Source organism: Sminthopsis crassicaudata, chromosome 5 (genome assembly GCF_048593235.1).
Source record: "Sminthopsis crassicaudata isolate SCR6 chromosome 5, ASM4859323v1, whole genome shotgun sequence".
Lineage (NCBI taxonomy): Eukaryota > Metazoa > Chordata > Mammalia > Dasyuromorphia > Dasyuridae > Sminthopsis > Sminthopsis crassicaudata.
This window is the reverse complement of record NC_133621.1, coordinates 266063208-266082060: the sequence shown is the minus strand read 5'-3', so window position 1 is coordinate 266082060 and position 18853 is coordinate 266063208. Positions and strand designations below refer to the sequence as shown.

General features: G+C 33.5%; 1 protein-coding gene across 2 annotated transcripts; it reads left to right on the top strand.

Moving 5' to 3' along the window:
• The first annotated feature begins 2838 nt into the window (after positions 1–2838).
• Positions 2839–16798, top strand: LOC141544576 (centrosomal protein of 290 kDa-like). Of its 2 annotated transcripts, XM_074270942.1 has the most exons (12): positions 2839–2990; positions 4437–4561; positions 4928–5005; positions 8848–8917; positions 9202–9248; positions 10265–10408; positions 11822–11875; positions 12570–12719; positions 13257–13427; positions 13944–14033; positions 15423–15545; positions 16414–16798. In XM_074270942.1, the coding sequence occupies exons 2-12, from the start codon at positions 4466–4468 to the stop codon at positions 16546–16548; spliced, it is 1158 nt and encodes a 385-aa protein (XP_074127043.1). In that variant the 5' UTR covers positions 2839–2990; positions 4437–4465; the 3' UTR covers positions 16549–16798. The 2 variants fall into 2 exon arrangements, with proteins under 2 accessions (XP_074127043.1, XP_074127044.1); XM_074270943.1 differs by lacking the exon at positions 12570–12719.
• Positions 16799–18853: the final 2055 nt, after the last annotated feature.

Genomic DNA, 18853 nt, shown 5'->3' with positions numbered 1-18853 from the left:
GGTTTGTTGGTTTCTTTTCCAGCTCATTTTACAGATGGAGAAACTGAGGCAAACAGAGCTAAGTGAATTGCTCAGGGTCACACACTAGTAGGTGTCTGAGGCCAGGTTTTAATTTCCTGACTCCAGGCTTGACATACTATCCATCTGAACTGTTGGCATCCTAAAACCCTCATCTGTACAAATGTAGTAGAGGATAGGTCAATAGGAAATGGTAGTATCTAGTCCCATTTCCACTTGATTGTGATTAAACCAGGTCTCTATGTTATAAAAGCTTTTTGTTTTTTGTGTTTAGAGTTTGGGTATTGGTGGTGGTGGTGTCTAGTAAAAGCATACTTATGAATAGTATTTGGGACATGGTAAGCAACAGTTTGGTCTGTGATGATTCCTGTTCCAGTGTTTATATTGGTGGAGTTCTCTAGGACATTTGGAGGTCCATATAACATAGACATTTGTTGTCTGTTAATCCATGAAAGATGTGGAGTTCTAATCTAATTATAGCTAGCTGGTCATGTGTTGTTAGGTATTCCGGTGCTAAATTTTTACAGCAAATAATGTTTCGATGTTTGTCCCTTTTTTTTTTTTTTTTTTTTTGCAAAATTTACCTTGATCACTACATCTAGCCATATTACTATTATTGTTAGTGTTGGTACTACAGTTCTCATTGTTAAGAAAATTTTCCTTAATAAGTTCACCTTTTTTGTAATTCTCATTGCTCATAGTTTTTCCTTTTGGAGTTCAGGAGAATGTCCAATTGGTCTCTCTCTTTTTTTTTTTTTTTTTTTTTTTTTTCCAAATCAAAGTGATATTAAGTTCAGATCTACAGTAGAAAGAAATTTAGATCTAGAAAAAAAAAAATTCTCTCTCATAGTATTTCCGCATTTCACATTTGAGAAATTAAGACCCAAGTAGGTTAAATGACAACCAGGATGAAGCAGGTATATGGCAACAATATATACACATTAGCATATCCACAATAAATATAACAATGGATACAAAATTTGATTTCCTAAAGGTCATCCTTGAAGAGGCGAAGTTCTGTGATAAGCATATCACCTTCACACAAACATACACACACACCCCAAAACAGCAAAGTGGGTAAAATTTATTAAAATAAAATTAAGAGCTCAGCTAGAATTAGTAGTAGTTGGGTACAGTAAAGAAATGCTATATTTCAAGTGACAGAACCTGGGTTCAAATCTTGACTTTGCCATATAACCTATTCCACTGATTAACTAGTCTATTTCTCAGCCATTACCAAATGGTTTTGATAACCACTGCTTTGTAATATAGTTTTAGTTCTGGCACAGCTAGGGCACCTTCATTTGCATTTTTTCCCATAACCCCCTCTCCCTTAGTCCGATTGAAATAGACCTTTTCTGATGTTTTTCCAAAGTATCTTTTTCTGGAAATTTGTTATTCTCCAAATACTTCTGGGTTCTGTCACTCCAAGACCAAGTCAGAGGCTTGATTTGGTGTTGTTGATCTGAGGGATACTAGGATGAATTTAGTTAAAGTCTGTCTACTCTCTGCCATCTTGGCTATGCTCTCCATTCCCTCTTCTCGCCTATATTTTCTCTCCTTGCTGAGAAATTTAGCTTAGGATCCTGGTCTTTAAGTGACTAATGCTCATCCCATGTTGATAACTCTTTTACCTGAGCACTTAAAGTTCCACAATTATAAGATGATATATATTTTCATTAGAGATATAATTTAAAAGCTTATTGAGAATTCATCCCAGGGAGCTAATACATAGTGTGTCCATATGGAAGAATGTTAAGGACCAAACCTAAGTGTGAAGGGGCAGATCGATTCTCTGAAAGCCTCCACAGCTATGAATCCTAAGGCCCCTGAAGGAATTGCAAAACAACCTTTACTGACTCAGATGTTGTTTGTGGTTTGGGAATGAAATAAATCGGAGGCAAGAGAAAAGAGGAGAGAGGTCAGAGAATGAAACTGCTTCTCAGTCTCTTTGTATTATCATCATCCTCTCACATGAAGGATATATTCTGCTGGTCAGAATTAGATCCCCAGCAGCCACTAGCAGATTGCTTCCATAAAAGAAGAATATGCATAGCTTATTCATTCTTTCATTCATCCAATAATTATTTATTAATAGTTACACTAAGGAATCATGAAAAAAAGTAGAAGGGAATAAAAATATAGTGGATTAAGTCAAGATTAAGGCAAGAAATCCTAAAATAATGTAACTTGGAGTGACAGAACCCAGAAGTATTTGGAGAATAACAAATTTCCAGAAAAAAGATACTTTGGAAAAACATCAGAAAAGGTCTATTTCAATCGGGCTAAGGGAGAGGGGGTTATGGGAAAAAATGCAAATGAAGGTGCCCTAGCTGTGCCAGAACTAAAACTATATTACAAAGCAGTGGTTATCAAAACCATTTGGTAATGGCTGAGAAATAGACTAGTTAATCAGTGGAATAGGTTAGGTTCATAAAACAAAATAGTCAGTAACTATAGTAACAGTGTTTGACAAACCCCAAAACCCCAGCTTTTGGGATAAAAACTATTTGACAAAAACTACTGGGAAAATTGGAAATTAATATGGCAGAAACTAGGCGTTGATCCACACCTAACATTGTATATCAAGATAAGGTCAAAATGGGTTCACGATTTAGACATAAACAGTGATATTATAAGCAATTAGAAGAATGAAGAAGGAATTTGTGGCCAAAGAATTGGAGTATATTATTGAATATTGAGTTCTTCCTGCCTCAGACCCCAGCAAGGCTGAGGAACTAGGGCAGCGTGTGTATGCAAGCGCCGAGCGTGAGTGTGAGGAGCGCGCGCACACACCGCTTCCCCCCCCCCCCCCAACTCAGTGAGCCGCAGTTCGTTCCTTCTCCTCCTGATGGACAGGGACTTCTCCGGGGCTCCTGATAAGGAATCTTCTTAACGTCTTTTCTTAGTAGGGATTATCCCATCTCAAAATGTAACTACTTCTTGGGACAACGTTTGGAGAGAGGCAACAGGTGGGAGTGTAAAAAGTGTTAAAAGTTAGGAAGAATCCTATAAATTGTTGTCCTGAGCTTCAGTTATTCCATCTGTAAAATGATTCCTACCTGACAGAGTTGTTGTGAAGAACAAAATAAAATAAAATAACTTGCCATTGTAAACATATTAGTTTATATTTTGTGATTACTATTTTTTGTGGGTTATTGTTTATTCAGAGTGTTTTCTTATTTGGGTTTTCTTTACCCTGAAACTAGAGTGGTTTGTTGGTTTCTTTTCCAGCTCATTTTACAGATGGAGAAACTGAGGCAAACAGAGCTAAGTGAATTGCTCAGGGTCACACACTAGTAGGTGTCTGAGGCCAGGTTTTAATTTCCTGACTCCAGGCTTGACATACTATCCATCTGAACTGTTGGCATCCTAAAACCCTCATCTGTACAAATGTAGTAGAGGATAGGTCAATAGGAAATGGTAGTATCTAGTCCCATTTCCACTTGATTGTGATTAAACCAGGTCTCTATGTTATAAAAGCTTTTTGTTTTTTGTGTTTAGAGTTTGGGTATTGGTGGTGGTGGTGTCTAGTAAAAGCATACTTATGAATAGTATTTGGGACATGGTAAGCAACAGTTTGGTCTGTGATGATTCCTGTTCCAGTGTTTATATTGGTGGAGTTCTCTAGGACATTTGGAGGTCCATATAACATAGACATTTGTTGTCTGTTAATCCATGAAAGATGTGGAGTTCTAATCTAATTATAGCTAGCTGGTCATGTGTTGTTAGGTATTCCGGTGCTAAATTTTTACAGCAAATAATGTTTCGATGTTTGTCCCTTTTTTTTTTTTTTTTTTTTTGCAAAATTTACCTTGATCACTACATCTAGCCGTATTACTATTATTGTTAGTGTTGGTACTACAGTTCTCATTGTTAAGAAAATTTTCCTTAATAAGTTCACCTTTTTTGCAATTCTCATTGCTCATAGTTTTTCCTTTTGGAGTTCAGGAGAATGTCCAATTGGTCTCTCTCTTTTTTTTTTTTTTTTTTTTTTTTCAAATCAAAGTGATATTAAGTTCAGATCTACAGTAGAAAGAAATTTAGATCTAGGAAAAAAAAATTCTCTCTCATAGTATTTCCGCATTTCACATTTGAGAAATTAAGACCCAAGTAGGTTAAATGACAACAAGGATGAAGCAGGTATATGGCAAAGTCAAGATTTGAACCCAGGTTCTGTCACTTGAAATATAGCATTTCTTTACTGTACCCAACTACTACTAATTCTAGCTGAGCTCTTAATTTTATTTTAATAAATTTTACCCACTTTGCTGTTTTGGGGTGTGTGTGTATGTTTGTGTGAAGGTGATATGCTTATCACAGAACTTCACCTCTTCAAGGATGACCTTTAGGAAATCAAATTTTGTATCCATTGTTATATTTATTGTGGATATGCTAATGTGTATATATTGTTGTAGATCCCTAGACAACAGTGAAAGAAATCAAGATGTCTTTGGATTGGAAAACATTATGGAGAGTTAACCCAGATGACTTGCCTCTTCAAGAAGAATTAGCAGATGATTTACTGGTTTCTCTCTCTAAGGTATTTTTAAAAATATATTAAAATATTCATGGTTAAAGTAAAACACACTAAAAAGTCATGGACTTCTGAATTGTTAGAATTGGAGGGATCCTTTTACTATTATTTTTTGATTGATTTAAGTTTTATGCAAAAAATAATTCTCATTAACTGATAACAAACATATCTTCTTCCTCAGAGAAGAACTGAAGGAATATTAGAACTGCAATACTATGTACTCAATCAAATAACATTATTCTATTGTGTATTTTTGCTTATTTACTTTTTCTTTGTCTCAAGAAAAGGTTCAGTGAGGAAAGGATAGAATAAAAATATCAATGATTTTTTTAAAAAGAATAATGAATAATGATTTCTACTTTGTTTATATAGGTTGAAGTAAGAGACCTAAAAGATGAAAATCAAGAAAATGTGGTCCATCTTTTCCAAATAACTCAATCTTTAATGAAGGTTTGTATCAAGCAGAATAATCCTTTAAACTATGCCTCATATAATCCACATCAACATACATTAATAAAACTCAACTCCATCAACATTCATTACATTCCTATTTTTACAAGACAATAGGAATAAAAGGAGGGAGATGGACTGTCACATAGATAGATATTACTGGAATAGCAGAATTTGATAGTGATAAGATTTGAGGTGGGAGGAATCCACTTTAGTTGGAGGGCTCTAGGAAGCCTTGTGTAAGAGTAATATTCTGAATTGTTAGAATTGGAGGGATCCTGTTACTATTATTTTTTATTGATTTAACTGACTTGATTGATTAAAAAATGAGTTTTGGGGGCAGCTAGGTGAAACTGGATAGGCCACTAATGGTGAATTCAGGAGAACTTAAATTCAAACCTGGTCTCAGACACTTAACACTTCCTAATTGTATGACCCTGGGAAAGTCACTTAAACCAAATTGCCTCAGCAAAAATAAATAAATAAATAAATGTAAAATGGATTTTCCAGAAGATTTTTCACTTTGAAGAAATAGATTTGGAGAGAATCAATTTTGGGCCTAGGGCAAAGCTTCCTAAACTGTGGATTGTGATCCTATATGGGGTTGTGTAACTGAATGTGGGGGTCATAAAATTATGGTTTATTATCAGTAAATGTTTGCTTTATATGCTTATTTTATAAACTTATATACTTGGGTCATGTAAAAGTTTCTCACACAAAGAGTTGTGAGTGAAAAAAGCTTAAGAATCCCTAGTTCAGGGGACAATAAATACGATAGAGGCCAGGAGATGGGGGAAAGTGAGATAGGAACAGCAGTACATAATCTATTTTAACTGGAACATAGGGACATTAGGGAAATGAAATAAGAAAAGCACACATAAAATTAGGTTGAAGTTTGATTATGGTGGGTCAATAGCAGGATCAAGAATGCGTGATATGGGAGACAAGAAGGAGCCACTGAAAGTTTTTAAAGTAAGAATTGACAAAGAAGTATATTAGGAAGCTTACTTGAGTAACTGAAAGAGGGAAGATAATGAAAGCAATAACACTCATAAAAGACTAGCACTATGGACCAGCAGAGATTATGAAACCTGAACTAGGACCTTTCAACAACAGTAGTAATGGAAAAAAGAATGGAAACCCAGAACACTGTGGAGATTGAATTAACAGGATTTGGCGATTGACTGGGTGTGGAGTGAAGGACAAGGAAAATAAAAGATAATTGACATTGAGCCTTGATACCTGGGAGTCTAGTGGGATTCTTCATAGAAGTAACAAGGGAAGGGGATAGGTATAAATTTTGGGGGAGAAGTTGAGCTTGGGTGCTACTAGAACATCTAGAAATGTAGTCAGTAGATAAATATGGAACTAGAGCTGTAGAGAGATGTTGCTATTAAAGGTGAAGAAGTGCATGTGCTCTTTGTAGAAGTGATCACCGAAGCCTTAGAACTGAATGGTATCTCCAAGTGAAAGGGAGAAAGAAGAACAGGGCCAGGATAGAGATGTGTGGGACAGGTGCTAGATTCCCTTGCCCAAATTAATTAATCTGAGACATCTTCAGATATAAAGAGAAAGCATTTATTCAGTCCTTGCCAGTAGAAGCCCAAGCACACCTAGGCAGATATCAGCTCCCATTTTCCAGCATGTGCCTGTCCTGGCCTGGCAGAAATAGTAAATCTGGTTTAGTAGCAAAAGACCTGTCTTTTCATTGGACTGACTTAAAAAGGAGGTGAACATTATTGACCAATAGTCAACAATGTTGTCTGCTTCCTGTGTGTCACATCACTTCGTATCACTTCCTGAAGCTGGAACCTAGGGTCTGACCTTTCTTGCCTTTCAGACCCCTGGGAATCATGTGACAAGCCTGAAAATTGAGCCAAAAGTATGACTCCTCCATCTCATAGACTTTTTGAGAGATCTTTACCTGGTTCCATTCACAGTGGGTTCCATGCCCACTTTCAAGGGGGAGGAAGAAGATAGAAACCCACAAAGTAGTCAGAAGGAACTTTCAGACAAAAAGAGATAATGTATAAAAAATGCTTTGTAGAGTGTAAAGCACATTCTGATTATTACTGTTTGACTCCAGACACCATACTAGACCCTGAGATTACAAAGTGATAATATAGGGAATTTATATTCCATCTGGAGAGAAACAACAGAGGTTAATTCTAAAGGTTCCCTGAGTGCCTCCAGAATTATGCAGATGATAACAAGAAGGGAAGAAAAAGGAAGGGAATAAACATTTATAGAGCACTTGCTGTGTTCCAGCCACTCCTAAGTACATTTTACAAATATTATCCAATTTGATTCAATCACCATATTGACAATGGTCTACAAAAGTTTAAAAGAGGGGAGATGTCACTGGAGTCTGGAGCTCTTGAAAAGATTTGGGTTGTGGCACAAGGTACCCAGTGTACCATTTTATATAATATATATATATATATATATATATATATATATATATATATATATATATATATATATATATAAAGATAAAAAATGAAATAATCCATGCTTCTTCTGATGTTTAGACTGAGTTAAGTAAGGAAGAACAGAGATGGTAGTGAGGGGGTACTTGGTGCCAAATCCTAGAAGTAGAACTGTTGTGTTTGCTGTCAGTTTATGGCTTAGTTGAACGTGTATAAAATAGATAGGATGAGACTGGATTGTGGGGGACCTTGGATCTCTACATTTTATTCTGTCCATAATTAGGACAGATTTTGTAGAGATTTTTGAAAGAATAAAATAATGATATCATCATTAGATTTAGAGTTAGAGTTAGTCCTTTGAAACTATTTAGTCCAGTCTCTTCATTAATCTTATAGTTGGGGAAACAGATCCATAGCATCCAAGGTCATTCAGAACCAAGATGCAGTATCTTGTCTTCTGGCTCTGGTAGTCTTTGTGCATTCCCCACTGACTCTCCCTGGTTTTCTGGATATGTAGAAAATTTCCATCTCAAAGCTTATATTTAGGGCCTATCCCACAGGGTTGTTGAGAGATTCAGATGAAGTAATATTTGTAAATCATATTGTAATACTTCATTGGTTATGTGAATGCCAGTTATTATTGTGGCATAATTACATTAATTTATAAGATGGCTTTAATAAGGAAGTCGTTACCATGTAATTAATAGCTTATGGTATGTTGTCTTTCAGAACTCTGCTGTAAGAGGTCTTTGACATTTGAAAGGTGGCTGTAATACAGGAACAAGAAACTAGTGTGATGAACACTTGCAGGGCAAAGGGGGTTTAATTTTATTTTGACTCCTTTTGTATTTGGTTTAAAGTGGATTGGATTTCCCTCTCTGTTTCTTAGCTTTCTCTAACATTTGGAGGCAAATTCATGCAAAATTTCAAGGGAAATTTGCTTCCTGAATGTCATCAGTTACATTTCCTCCTGGTAAAAGCCTAAGAAAAGCTTGTTTGGTTCTTGAACAGAGAGGTATCTTCTCAACCTCATCAGCCTACCTGGAAAATTTCCCTTTTCTTCAGATTCTTTTGTAATGTAAGTCCCTCAGATATCAGAAAGTCAGAAAATAGCTGTGAAATATTAGCATATTCAAGTACCTATATCTAGATCAGGTTAAGAAGATTCTGACAGGAGACCGATCTTGTTTGGAGGCTCCTGCAATTGCCTGGCTGGAAATATTGAGGTTGTAGAAGATGTAGCAGTTTGAAAAGAAAAAGTGGCAATATCACAAAGGAATTATCATTGCAACTTGATAGTTACTTATCATTTATGGGGGTAGAGTAAAATGTCAAAGGGAAAAGATTGGATTCAAACCAGTCCCCCTAAAGTACATAATTCAAATCACGTTGCATCCCTTTTATTATGTTTAGATGAAAGCCCAAAAAATGGAATTACCTTCAGAAAAAGTAGAAAAAGCTAGAGAAGGACAGGCCAAATTTGGTGAGTACCTGTCAAAAAAAAAAAAAAAAGTTTAAAATGAATAATGAGGGAGGAATTAATTTCTCTGACTCCACAAAGAATTGGCTTAATTCAGGTCAGAAAATGTGCATTAAAGTTTGAGCATTGTGATTGAATACCTACTATAGCAATTTTCTGATTGTTTTCATCAGACTGAAAAAAAAAACCCGCATATTTTTCTGGTGACAGAAAAAAAAATAGGTTTTAACATGTATGTCTTAGTAAATTTAGTGAAGTTAAATGTTTGTTCTGGTTTCTTTCAACAGGAAGTCAGTTAAAAACTAAAGTTATGAAACTGGAAAATGAGCTTGAGGTATGTCTGTCATGCAATGTTAGTCACATCTTAATCATTAATATGAAATCTGTTATTCTTGATTGGGAAATTTCATAAACCTCATTGTGTTCATATTTAGCAAAATCAGTTTCTTTTGAAAGAGAAACCTTCATTGTTTATAAAAACTGTGTTGGCACCTAATGTGTGTAAGGTTGAGCACAAATATATTACCTATAGTGATTGAGTCTAGATCACTGAGCATCATTGTGTGAATCCTGTAATTGGGTTTGACCAATCTGGTGATATTTCATTTCTGTTCAATGGTATTTACTAAGAGATGCATATTATAAAGTATACAAATTTGCCATTCTTTTCTTTTCTTCATGAAACTAATTTGGATTGTTTCCTGGAACAGTTTGAAAAATAGGGGCTTTTAAGCAAAGATTTTATGTAGAGCCATTAAAAAAATTTGCTAATTCCAATAGTCTTGTGATAGAACATGCCATCCACATTGAGAAGGAGAACTATGGAGACTGAATGTGAATCAAAGCATAGTATTTTTCACCTTTTGTTGTCGTGACTGTTGTTTATTTGCTTGCTTTATTTTCCCTTTCTTGTGTTTTTTATCCCCTTTTGGTGTTATTTTTTCTTATGCTATATGACAAATATTCCTATTTGTTTATGTTAATATGTTTAGAAGAATTGCACGTTTTTACCTGTATTGGATTGCTTGCTATCCTGGGGAAGAGGAAGAGGGAAAAGTTTTGGGAACATAGGTTTTGCAAAAGTGAATGTGAATGTTGAAAATTATCTTTGTATGTATTTGGAAAAATAAATTGCTATTAAAAAAGAAAATTATAAAAAGAAATCTGCTAAATTAATGAGTTTAAATATAATCACTAAAATAGCTTAAAATTTTAAATTACTCTTTTTTCTTAATTGCTATCATTACAGATTTTGAAGTTTTTTGATTAATCAAATCTGATTTCTCACTATATTTGGCTATTCATCTCAGAAATTGTATTCAGATAAATACATTTTTGTTTTGTTTTAAGATGGCACAGCAGTTTGCAGATGGTCAGGATACATGTTTTTTGGGAGATAAAATTAATCAACTAAAAATACAACTGGAGCAGAAAAACAGAGAATTAGAGGATATGGAAAAAGAGATGGAAAAAGAGAAAAAAGTCAATGAACAAGTGAGCCTTTCATTCACATTCTTTATATTTCTCTGAAGTTGTCTTTCCTTGGCATTTAGGTAGGATGTTTTGATGGCGTTTCCTTTGAGAAACAGCATCATGTGCAGAAAAGACTGATCTTGGAGTCACAAGATCTGAAATTGAATCCTACCAGTACTTTTATAACCCTCGGCTATAATTTAATATTTCTGAAACTTGGGTTTTTTTAATCTGTTAAAATGGAGGTAATAAATGTACAAGATTACTATTTTAAAAATATGTTGTAAATTATATAAAAATATGTAAAGGACAGTGGATGGAACCTGAGTTCAAATTCTGCTTCAGACCCTTGCAAGACACATACTCTTAAGCAAGACTGTTAGTTCATTGCCTCAATTAATTCACTGGTAAGATGGGGAACCTCATATCCTCCAGAATTTTATAAGGATACAATGAGACAATATTTGTAAAGCACTTCACTTACCATGTAAGCCACTAAAGGGTATTTAGCTTTACCATTAAGGATCCAATTCATTATTTATGGTGAAGAAATGCCCACTCATAGTATTATATTTGTTTAAGTTATTGTCAAACTCTGACTATGTCTGGTAGACACCACAAATATGGCTTCTCTTATAAACCCTGATATATTGCCTAAAGAAAGCAGAGTGGGTGACAGTGTTAGGGGAGCATCCTTGACATATATACCATTAAACAGAGTGACTCATGACTTTAATCCTTTTCAGAGGTTTCCACTTTTAGTAAGTAGTACATGGATTCCAGTTGGGCTGAGCAACACATTGGCATGAGTGCTTGGGATCTTGTCTCTAGTCAGAGAAGGAAAAAAAGAAGTGTTGAGTAGGAATATTTTCCTATTCTTTAGAGCCTATAGTGGAGGTTTTTAGAGAATGAGAAAATAAGATTCACTGTTATTATAATGATAATAATTTGCTCATTTAGTTGATATGCTATAAGTACTGCAAATGAAGCCATGTCACTGAAAAAAATATTTTTAAGCAATTCTATTTCCTTAGTTAATATTTGTTCAGAGTAAAAAGTGTTTGGGGTTCAGCAGATAACAATAATTCTTAAACTAATAACTAATCATTTCAATTATTCATTTTTCCCTAGCAATACATTTATGTATTTGTATGTGTATATGTGTATATATATATATATATATATATATATATATATTTCCTCCTATCTCTGTAGTTATTGTGTTTGTTTACTTCATCTAATTCCTAAGTGGTTTCCAAAAGATTCAGTTTAAAATTCATATTTCAAATAAAATTGAAGTCATCATATAAAAATTGACTATTTTTTAAAGGAGGATTTTATTTCAGTTTCATAAGGTTGCTACTATAATTTTCATAATGAAATTGCTTTTAATTTTTGTTTGTTTTATAAATACCTTTCTTTTTATCATTCCAGTTGGCTCTTCTTAATGAAGAGGCAGAAAATGAAAACAGGAAATTAAGAAGAGAGGTTGGTAAAATAGAATATCATTATATATGTAGTTGGTCATCCTGCAAAGGTAATAGTTGGTAGTACCTCAGTGAATTCAGATTGTTTTCAAAACATGTATTCTAAGCCCCTGTTCTTTTCAAAGTTAATATTTTTTATTTGAAATTTTTTCAAAGATTTAGAAATAAGATGAGAAATGGAGACATTAAGCAATTCTCAACTCTCAGTAATAAATGGATGTTTTGCTTATCAATTGATTATTATATGGTAATTTCTTTGATGACAGGCTAAAACAAATGACCAAACTTGTTATTAATTCATTTTATTCACTCAGTTAAAAGTTACAATTGCTTAAAAACTCCCAAATTTTGAACATATTTTAATTGTTGTTTTTATTATTTCTTTAATCTGTCTTTAGAGTAGTCACCTTTTACTTGTTTTCTTTAATAAATAATAAAATTGCATTCTTTGATTACCTAGAGTAGTACAATTAATGTTTTATTTTTTTCTTTCTCAAATATTGATCTCTTTATTTCCACTATTTGTTTTGCTATCCTTTTTTGGAAAACAAACATCTAAAAAAAAAAAAAAGATAAGGACTTAAGGATTTAGAAAATCTGGGCATTTAAAGAAAAGCATTGGGGCCATTTTTTAGATAATAATTTTTATTGCAAGTAATTTTAATAAGTGTTGTGGGGGTTTGGTTTTTATACAGAATGAACAGCTTTGTCAAAACATCATTGACTATCAGAAACAAATAGATTCACAAAAGGAAACACTTATGTCCAGAAGAGAAGATAGTGATTATCAATTACAATTGTCTAAAAAAAATTCAGAACTTGTGCAGTATCTGGATATAATTCAGGTAAAAAAAAATCCTTTTTGGATTTTTTAAGAGTAAATTTCAAGGTGTATTCCTGATTTTTTAAAATGAATTTGATCTGGATTTCATATTCTTGAACTTTCAAGTGATTTGAGACCTTCAGGTAACAATAATTTATAATGTTTTTCTCATAATGATGGTATGGAGGAACCTGTCAGATTAGCATTTATACATGAATTAATATTTTTTAAATGCTCACTTTAAAAACAGGAAATAAATCAGTCCATAAATGCTGTATTTATTTTTACCCTCTTTGCCTGTTTTGTTTAGGTTTACTTTAATACCTATATTGGGAAGCATTTAGTAAAGCCTCCCTACTCAATTTCAAATTTTTTCTTTCATTTTATTGGTAAATATCCATCTACATTCAATTGTACACCTGCATAGAATTGTCTTTTCTTTAGTGATCATTCAGAAAGCCCAAAGTTTATTAATACAATCCAATTATAATATTTAAAATTACTTAACTATGTTCACAAATATCCATTCTGTTTTTTCTGTGGTTTTTATCTTTAAAAGAATTTAACAGAAGCAAATGAGAAAATTGAAATTCAAAGTCAAGAAATGAAAAAGAACCTGGAAGAATCAGTGCAGGAAATGGAGAAGATGACTGATAAATATAATAGGATGAAAATTACTGTCCAACAGAATGATGGTCTAATAGATCAGTTAAAAAAAGAAAGGCTTCAGGTAAGAATTATGCTTAATTGAGGTTGTCTTTTCACATAATGGTATAGAGGAAACTGTGTAATTTTGATATAACAATTGTTGATTTTTGAAGCTTGCTACATGAAACCAAAATTTTATTAATTTCCCTTAGTTATGGACAGAAACAAATAGAGCACTAGAGCAAAATCAGAAAATAATCTTTGGTCAAACTATTTAGAATAAATTGAATTAATTTTTAAAAAATAAATATATTTCATGTTCTTATAATCAGTGATGAGTATGTAATGAATATGTAGTTATTTTTAGTATTATGAACAGGGCTGGGGTTCATACACTAAATGTCATTTATTTATTTAGTTGCTATATGAAAGTCCCAGATGAGAATTCTCTCTAACAAATGCAGATTGGCATGTCATGATTCACTCAGCTGGTCTGTGGCAACATAAGGAAATAGTACATCTAAATCTACTATATCTAATTATTTGTACATTTGGAATAAAATATCATTTCAAAATTTATCAAATTGGTAATTTTTAGGTACAGGAACTTACAGAACTTCTAAAAGCAAAAGATGAAGACGACGATCCCATTATGGCTGCTGTTAATGCAAAGGTTGAAGAATGGAAGGTAATTCTTCAAAATAGTTGTGCAGTTTCCTTATGTTTAAGTTTAGGCAGTGTTCCTCAAATTCTCCAATTTTTATAAAAATTCTTATACCATCTACTAAATTGAATAAGATAAGTGAGTATATCTACATGCATTTGTGCATGTATGTATTGGTGTGTATGTTTATATGTGTGTGTATGTGTGTCTGTGTGTGTTTTATTTTTCATGGAAGTTCTTTTTAAATGCCTCTTAAAGACATGACCTTGATTCTGGCACTTCCACTGCAGTGAATCTCTGGTAGGTTCTGATGCTCTAGAATGCCTTCAGGTTTAATAGACTATCTTCTGTTGGAGATTCAAGAATCATAGAAAGTATCATCTTCATTTGAGCATTGGGACAGACCTCCCAGATCATCTCACCCTCATTTTACAGATAAACAAGCTAAGTATTAAGTTGCACAAGTGATATTAAGTGGCAAAATTGAGATGTAACCAAGTACTTCTGGCTCAGAGCTAGGGCTCTTTTCACTATTTAGACTGGGTAGGATTCATGAGGAATTTTTTTCTTTTGAGAAGAGATGGAAGATGACTGGCTCCGAACATTACAAAAACAATAAAAATCGTAAAATTAACTGTGTCTTAACAGATAGAAAACAACTGAACACAAATATCTGTCAGTTCAAAATCAGTTATCTGTGTACAGTTTATTATTGACTGTTTAAACCAGGAGTTAAAATGAAAACTAAGATATAAGAAAGAATTGGAGAACCTATTGTGGATAATTGTGAGTGGTTTGAGAGGCATGTAGGTGGAGCAGTGAATAGAGTGCTAAGCCTAGGTTCACAATGTCCCCTCTTCCTCAGTTCAAATCTAACCCCAGACATTTGGGGCAAGTTACTTAACCTTGTTTACCTCAGTTTCCTTGTCTGTAAAATGAGAAAAGGTTTTGTTTTGTTTTGTTTTTGCCAAGAATACCCCAGATGGAATCACAAAGGGCCAGGTACATTAAAAACAACTGAAGAACAAATATGGAAATATGTTTAGGGGCAGCTAGGTGGCACAGTGGATGGAGCCCTGGGCCTGAGTTCAACTCTGTTTTCAGATGATTATTAGCTGTCTAAATAGTCACTTAGCCCCATTTGCTTTGGTTCCTCATCCTTAAAAAGATCTGGAAAATGAAATGGCAAACCATTTCAGTATCTTGGCCAAAAAACTCTAAATAGGATCATGAAGATTTGGACACCACTTAAATAAGTGAACAACAACAATAACAAAGCCAGTGGGAATTAGATTTTTTAAATGTGATTGACAATAATTTTGTTTAGAGATATAAAATTGCAGCATAATAGAGAGTAAAATAAGCAAGGTTGTGTTATTCCAGACTTGAATAAATTCCACATTCTTTTTGCAGAGAATTTTTGTTTCTAAAGATGATGAAATAATCAAATATCAACAAATATTGTGTAATTTGATAGAGAAAATTAGGAATGCCCAACTTAATACCGACAAAAATGATGTTACTACTCTACAAGAGGTAATCTCCAAAGTTACATTTCTCTCTGATATTTTCAGAAATTTGATGATTTTGCCATGTTTTGATTTATTTTAACGGCTTCTCTTTAACCATAACAAAAGGATATATTTATGGGTGGTCTAGTGAAATTGCCAATTTTCAAATTAGTAAAACCGGTTATATTATATTATATTATAAGATGTTTTAATCTCATGTGAACTATGGCATTATGTTGTTAATATTTTAACTGTGTCTGAGCATGTTTTTTTTTTCATGAGAGACTTAACAGTTTGCACTCTAACCAATTATTGACAAAAACAATTTCCAAATAGAATTTAGTTGTTAGTTAAATTTTCATCATTTCTATCATCTAGATATGCTATAAGTAAATGCAAAAGACTGTTAGGATATAAAAGGATAAGAAATACTTTTTAAGAAGAGGAGTGAAAGAGGGGAAAATGAATTCTTAAGGAAAGCAAAACAAAATTATAGAAAGTTAAAGAAGTATTTTATGATCAAATTATACCTCACAGAGTGACAAATTAACTTTATTTTTTATTGATGTAAAATAATTTAAGTATCAGTGAGAAAGAGATAACTTTGATTTTGTTTTAAATACATGAAAAAAGAGTTGAGTTTAAAAGAAGCTACAAAAAGTTAAGAGACTATATTCAAAGTATTTTCAATCAATTAGTTCATTAATAACTTAACCACATCTCTTACATTGTTTGTTCCAAACAATGTTGGATATACAAAGTAAAATAAGACTTCATTGCTGACTCCCAAGGAGCTTGCAATTTATACAGGGAGCTGATTTATTCATGTTTAATAAGGAGAAAGTAAAACCATATTAGATATTACAGAATTTTTTTTTCAATATTTCTTTCAGGGCATACAAGAAAGAGATTGTCAAATTAAGATGCTTATTGAACAAGTAGAACAGTACACAAAAGAAATGGAAACAAATACACTGATTATTGAAGAACTGAGAAGGCACAAAGGAGCTAATCAATCATCACTGTAATTCTTGTTGGACTGTGTTATATCCATGTGGGAGTGCATATCAAACCTCAATAAATATAAGATTTGGGCCTTCTCTATTTGAAAAACATTTGAATTCTCTGTTTCTCTGATAAATAACTTATTGCATTAATTACATAAATATATAATTAACATTTTAAGATACTGTTTTTTCAATCTAAACCTTCTCTTTTGGATGTTGTCTATTATCTTTTGGACCAGATCAACAGCAATAAACAAAATTTTTGACATAACCTCTTCTTTGAATTTTAAGATTTTTTTACTGTTGAATAGAAAAGAATCTTAATTTTGGAGAGCATGCTTGTTTTCAGGGGTAATTTGATTTGTCATTCTGAGTAAGCCTTTACTGCTCTGTGCATATGTACGTCCTTAGAACTTCTCATTTAGTCAACAAACATTTTTTTTTGTAATTTTGTTTTTCTTTCTTTTTTTAAATTATAGCTTTTTATTTACAAGATATATGAATGGGTAATTTTTCAGCATTGATGCTTGCAAAACCTTCTGTTCCAACTTTTCCCCTCCTTCCCCTCATTCCCACCCCTAGATGGCAGGTAGATCAATACATGTTAAATATATTAAAGTATATGTTAAATACGATATATATGTGTGTGTGTGTGTGTGTGTGTGTGTGTGTGTGTGTGTGTGTATGTATACAGTTATTTTGCTGCACAAGAAAAATCAGACTTAGAAATGAGGTAAAAATAACCTGAGAAGGAAATCAAGCAGACAAAAACCGAGGGAGTAGAAATGCTATGTAGTGGTTCACACTCATTTCCCAGAATTCTTTAGCTAGGTGTAGCTAGTTCTCTTCATTATTGAACAAATGGAATTGATTTGGTTCATCTCATTGTTGAAGAGAGCCAATTCCATCAGAATTGATCATCATATAGTATTCTTGAAGTATATAATGATATCCTGGTCCTGCTCATTTCCAGGTCTACCATTCTACATTTCCCTCTCATCTGTGTTCTTGACTTATTTACCCTGTTAGAACTTTTCAGCAGAAGATAAGTGTTTGCTGAGTAACTATCATATGTAATAATTGAACATAATTTTTTTGGTCTTCAGTCATGCTGACTCTTTGGAACCCCGTTTTACAGATGAGAAACTGAGGCAAACAGAATTAAGAGACTTGCACAGGGTCACATAGCTAGTCAGTATCTGAGGCCATTTTTGAACTCAGAAAATTGAGTCTTCCTGGCTTCAAACCTGGAACTTCGTCTATAGCACCTCCTACTTGCCCAGTTAACATTATGAGGACAGAGGTGAGGGGGGGGGGGGTGGGGGAATGGTGTGAACTGTGTTCCCTTTAATCTGTGAAATTATCACTCTGAAATTGTGTCCCCCTTTTGATCTGTAAAAGAAGGGAGATTCCTGGTCTCCCAGGCTTCATAGAGTCTATGAGAGAGCATATTTCTCAGGCTGGGCCTTTTTAAGGCAAATAATCCTCTCCTCCCCATTGATAGCTGGATCCCCATTCAAATTCTTTTGGGACATCTGGGTCTGATACTGAGTGTCTTGAAACTCCATGTATCTAGGCCTGGGGGCATTGGCTTCCTTTTCAACCTGAAAGCTGAGCCTCAGATTTCCTTTTTTTTTTTTTTAATTTAATTTTTATTTAATTTTATAATTATAACTTTTTTTTTTTTTTGACGGTACATATGCATGGGTAATTTTTTACAACATTATCCCTTGCACTTACTTCTATTCAGATTTTTTCCCTTCCTCCCCCAAGCCCTTCCCCAAGATGGCAGGCAGTCTTATACATGTTAAATATATTACAGTATATTCTAGATACAATATATGTGTGTAGAACCGAATTTCTTGTTGCACAGGAAGAATTGGATTCAGAAGGTAAAAATAACAGTTTACACTCATTTCCCAGTGTTCCTTTTCTGGATGTAGCTGATTCTGTCCATCATTAATCAATTGGAATTGGATTAGCTCTTCTCTATGTTGAAGATAACCACTTCCATCAGCATACATCCTCGTACAGTATCATTGTTGAAGTGTATAGTGATCTTCTGGTTCTGCTCGTTTCACTTAGCATCAGTTGATGTAAGTCTCTCCAAGCCTCTGTATTTCTCCTGTTGGTCATTTCTTACAGAACAATAATATTCCATAACATTCATATACCATAATTTACCCAACCATTCTCCAATTGATGGACATCCATTCATCTTCCAGCTTCTAGCCACTATGAAAAGAGCTGCCACAAACATTTTGGCACATACAGGTCCCTTTCCCTTCTTTAGTATTTCCTTGGGATATAAGCCCAGTAGTAGTAT

Coding starts and splice junctions, on each gene's coding strand:
- LOC141544576 (XM_074270942.1), top strand. CDS start 4,466: ATGTCTTTGGATTGGAAAACATTATGGAGAGTTAACCCAGATGACTTG. Junction 10,409..11,821: donor AGAAAAAAGTCAATGAACAA/GTGAGCCTTTCA, acceptor TTATCATTCCAG/TTGGCTCTTCTTAATGAAGA. Junction 13,428..13,943: donor TAAAAAAAGAAAGGCTTCAG/GTAAGAATTATG, acceptor GGTAATTTTTAG/GTACAGGAACTTACAGAACT.